Genomic DNA, 4764 nt, shown 5'->3' with positions numbered 1-4764 from the left:
AACATCGATAACAATGTACTATTAAGCAGTATTTTTAAAATAACAGCAATTTTATACAGTGTTATAACCTATTAATAATATTCTATTTTTTTTACCCGTGTAGATTTGCCAGGACTTTTATTTATCACACTGAAAAATAACAACTTAAATAAAAGAAGTCGAGACGTAATGCGATATCCTATGAAATTTTAACGTCTGATATTTCCTTTACTTTAGTTACTAGATTGTTGTTTTTTAAGCTGCACAAATTGGAGTAAGTTCTCTTACCGATCATCTTTAAGGCCACAATAGTATATAAATAAAGTCTTTAAAAAAATGATAACTTTTCTTTAACTTTAGCACTACTAATTGGAATGCCATACTGAATAATTATGAACAATGATATAATGCGTCAGAATGTTTAATTTTTTTACAATTTACTTTGTTATCGAAGAAGCTAAATTGGAATTAATGCGCATCAAAGGCTTTGTTGTTTATAATAAACCAGATACCCAATTCTTTAATGCTTCTACTATGCAGCCAAGTGTAATATTTTAAAATTTCTGTGAAATGAGAATTGTGATGATGGGCTCTCTTCATCTATGATGTTGCTACTTACATCTTCATTTCTGAGGCCCAACAAGTGCTGGTAATGGCCAGGGTAGCCCACAAACCTGATAAAAAAAAAATTAATAACTACGATTTATTTTAAATACAGAAATGATATTAATTATAACGAGTACGAGAGTTGTTAATAGCAGTAAAAATAGTTCTGTAAAATGAACTAATGAGAAGTATTTAGAAGTTGTTAGTTGTTTTTTTTATTGTTGTTGTCGGTCGATCGTATTAAACCACAATCAATACGTATAGTACACTAATATTGGGAAAAATATGAGTACTACATATCACGATTTCTCGCTAACTACAATAATTTGTATTTTGGTTGGGGCCCGGCGTGGCCAGGTGGTTAGGGCGCTCGACTCGCAGCCTGCGGGTCGCGGGTTCGAGTCCCCGTCCGACCAAACATGCTCGCCCTTTCAGCCGTGGGGACGTTATAATGTGATGGTCAATTCCACTATTCGTTAGTAAAAGAGTAGCCCAAGAGTTGGCGGTGGGTGGTGATGACTAGCTGCCTTCCCTCTAGTCTTACACTGCTAAATTAGGGACGGCTAGCGCACATAGTCCTCGTGTAGCTTTGCGCGAAATTCAAAACAAATCAATAAATCTTGGTTGGGAGAATTTCGGACTAGTCTGGTAAAAGCAGGTGTGATATTAGGAATTTGTCTCCGTACAGCTGCTGTTGACTGTTGTCTAGTCCACGCAGAGCTTCCTCGAGAAAAGAAGAAAAGACAAGTTGGAAAATATTAGGTGTATTAAAAACTTTATTATAAAACGTTTTTAAAAATAACTGGTATTATCGTTGTGTTATTACATTGCAAGCCACACATCTTGTCCAAAATTGCTCATACCCTGTTTATGGGACAAATAAACTGTTACTCTCTGAACATCTATCAGATTCGGTGTCAAATTTAATATCTCTCACGTCAGGAAACTTTAAATAACCCCCTGTTCTTCACACGTCAATCTGTTTTAAACAAGTAAAGTCAAGTATACAGAGTAATTAGGAACGAATCATTAGAAAAACAAAAACATTCATCGTATTTCATATAATCACTTCACTTATGGTAAAAATATTGTTTCAGTTGAGGATTAATATAGACACTCGAGAAACAAAATTAAAAAACAAAAAAACATACGCGCCCCCTGGTTACGCACGTGTAGCGCTGTGGCAAAATATCAAGGGAATATACTGACCTGCCTTTGAAAAATGCGATGTAAAATATGGAGGAGTAGAAGTTGACAAACTGGAAAATGAATACTTTGAAAGTTAGGTTGTTCTCGAAGTCAGTCTGAGTTCGATGCATTTCTGAAGAGGAAAAACGGAAAATACGTTGTTTTGTTATCATTGAAGGCATTAAAAGTTACACTGTTAAAATTAAGTAGTTTCTGCATTAATTTTCATCTCGTACTTATATAGAAAAATCACCACTTATGTATTTCTTTTTAGTCTCAGAAATCGAGTTTCGATACCTGTGGTGGGCAGATCACATTGTTTGTTTGTTATGGATTTCACGCAAAGCTACACGAGGGCTATCTGCGCTAGCCGTCCCTAGTTTAGCAGTGTAAGACTAGAGGGAAGGCAGCTAGTTGTCACCACCCACCGCCAACTCTTGGGCTACTCTTTTACCAACGAATAGTGGGATTGACCGTCACATTATAACGCCCCCACGGCTGAAAGGGCGAGCATGTTTGGTATGACAGGGATTCGAACCCGCTACTCTCAGATTGCGAGTCGAGCACCCTAGCCACCTGGCCATGCCGGGCCCAGGCAGATCACATGTAGCCCATTGTGTAGCGTTGTGCTTAATTGCAAAGAAACAAACAATCCGCTGGTAAATACGTTCAGCCATGACTAATGGTAAGCACGTGACAAGATTTGCAGATCCTAACGCTTCGGACGGTCTTAGTGCTGCTCTGCTATTAAATTCATGTTGGTCTCGTGTTAATATGCCAGAAGCATTTCTGGGGAGCACACTTAACTTCTGCTGATTAATCCACCAACAGATGGAACTGATAATGTTTTTATTTATTTGCACGGGAATATTGTAAACATGTGTTTTGTGTATGTATATAACTATTTTTTAAACCCAATTTTCTTAGTGCAAAAATAATTATTCCCGAAGTTTATGTATCAACTACAAATCTCACTACGAGTCATATTTACTCAATAAATAGGATGCGGTATGGCCCTGTTGTATAGTTCTGAATCTACGAGCTGGCGAGGTGGATTTGGACCTGTCCAATGCCACAAAATAGTCCCCACACTTTAAGCTTTAGAATAAAAGTGACAGTCGATTTTTTAGCGTGAGTGATGGGATATTGTGCATACACTGTGGATGCGAAAATTCGTGATTCGCATCCTACAACCTAAAAAAACAAAAACGCTCAGCACTTTGGGGCCACGGGTAAACACGTTTATGTCCCAATATGGACTGCTATAGGAACTTTGAATTTTGTAACATCATGAAGAAATGATATTACTATTGACGTTTCCAAAAGTTTACCAGTTTCAAGTTTCAGATGAGCAATGAAATATTAAAACATGTTTTTGTTGTTGTGTATCTAAAATTAATCCTGACACTGGTAGAATTGTTTATCTATAAACGAAGCAGTAAAAGAGTTACTAGTGGTGGTCAAATCCCATAATTCCGTCAGACAAAAGTAGCCTAAAAGTTGACGATGAATACTGTTGACTAACTGATTTCCTTCTAATCTGTCAGTTCTAAATTAGGAAAGGCTATGGGCGGATATCCATTTATGTAGCTTTGCGCAAACATTCTTTAACAATAAAAAGGATTCTTCAAAATCAAATCAAAAGACAATTGTTACATTTTTGTTTATATCAAGGTATAACTTATGTCATTTATCCAATATATTCATCGTTTAACTTCAGTTAATGCTGTAACTCAGCGAGAACATTCCAGAATACAATATGTGTATCTAGTTCTAATCCGTTCATTTGTTTACATCACATCCAATAGGATTTGCACATTTCTATCATGTGACCAAGTTATAACCGGGCCAGGAGGTAGTAGTTATGGCCATATATATATACTGGTAATAAAACATTAAAACCTCTCAAAATTAATCATCTGCTAGAGGACCTTAACATTTCCAGAAAATTCTCACAATTTATTTATTAAATCCCTCATAATAGCAGTAGAATAACTACTTAAAATATATTAAATCAATATAAGCTCGTGAGACGGGAATTTTACAGATACAATATAACTTCAATAATATGAGAGTTAATTAAAGAATGTTATGAAAAAAAAAAAGAGAGAAAGAAACCAAAGAAGACACACCCCATTGAGTTAGCCTGAGAGCTAATGTTTCGTACACTCTTCCAAGAGCCATGATGAAAATCAAGTTGACGCATGCGCCTGTAGAACTTGCGATTGGAGAAGCCACGCCCCGAAACGTTTTACTTTGGAAGAGTGGAATAGATACTAATACTCGGTAGATGATCACCGCCACGATGAAGATTATTATTAGCGCCAGCTATTGGTAGAAACAAAAAGTAATTTATAATTTCAGAATAAACTAACATAAAAACTAATATTTGTTGAACAATTCTGATGTGAAGAATATCTAATTGTAAAAAATCGAAACATATTACATCAAGTTTTAAATATATGATCCAACCTGAGTATTTACTAATTTTAGTTTTATTTTGTGTTGAAAGGTGAAACGTTATATCACTATATCACTGTGACTGATATCCCTTTTTTTTACCATCAGAAAGAGGGCTCCAATACCCGCAGCCATTCTCTTGTATCGTAAGGGGGTTGGAAAGAATGGTTCCTTAACTCCTGTGATAGGGTTTCTCTCTACAGATGGCGCTTTTGCAGCAAACTCTGGTCTCGGCCTTTCCTGTAAAGAATGTTAAATAATTAAAGCAGATTCATGTTTTTTTTTTAGTTCTCTATATATTTGTCGAGTATAAGCCGAACCACAGAAACACTACACTATAATCTTTTGTACTATTGTACCTAGTGTTGAAATTTAGAACTAATACAGTTTTATACTATTTTACCTAGTGTTCAAATTTAGAACTAATACGGTAGATTGTGGTATATTAATCGTCCTTAGCAGAAAATGTGATAAGCTCATTTCACCTTACGGATTGGGAAAATGTTAAACTGATGAAGTGGGAACTGAATA

General features: G+C 35.7%; 1 protein-coding gene across 5 annotated transcripts in view; it reads right to left on the bottom strand.

The window, feature by feature from the left end:
• LOC106466414 (anoctamin-7-like) overlaps nt 1–4764 on the bottom strand; it is a 94022-nt gene that overhangs the window by 17583 nt on the left and 71675 nt on the right. For all 5 annotated transcript variants that reach the window (XM_022394415.1, XM_013926702.2, XM_022394416.1 and 2 more), the window contains exons 12-15: nt 4336–4473; nt 3906–4101; nt 1795–1906; nt 599–653 (exon numbers count right to left, since the gene is read on the bottom strand). In XM_022394415.1, the coding sequence (XP_022250123.1) occupies nt 599–653; nt 1795–1906; nt 3906–4101; nt 4336–4473 (501 nt within the window). The remainder of the gene's footprint in view (nt 1–598; nt 654–1794; nt 1907–3905; nt 4102–4335; nt 4474–4764) is intronic.

Source organism: Limulus polyphemus, unplaced genomic scaffold, assembly GCF_000517525.1.
Source record: "Limulus polyphemus unplaced genomic scaffold, Limulus_polyphemus-2.1.2 Scaffold2251, whole genome shotgun sequence".
Lineage (NCBI taxonomy): Eukaryota > Metazoa > Arthropoda > Merostomata > Xiphosura > Limulidae > Limulus > Limulus polyphemus.
The sequence above is the reverse complement of the archived record's forward strand: the minus strand, read 5'-3'. Positions and strand labels throughout refer to the sequence as shown.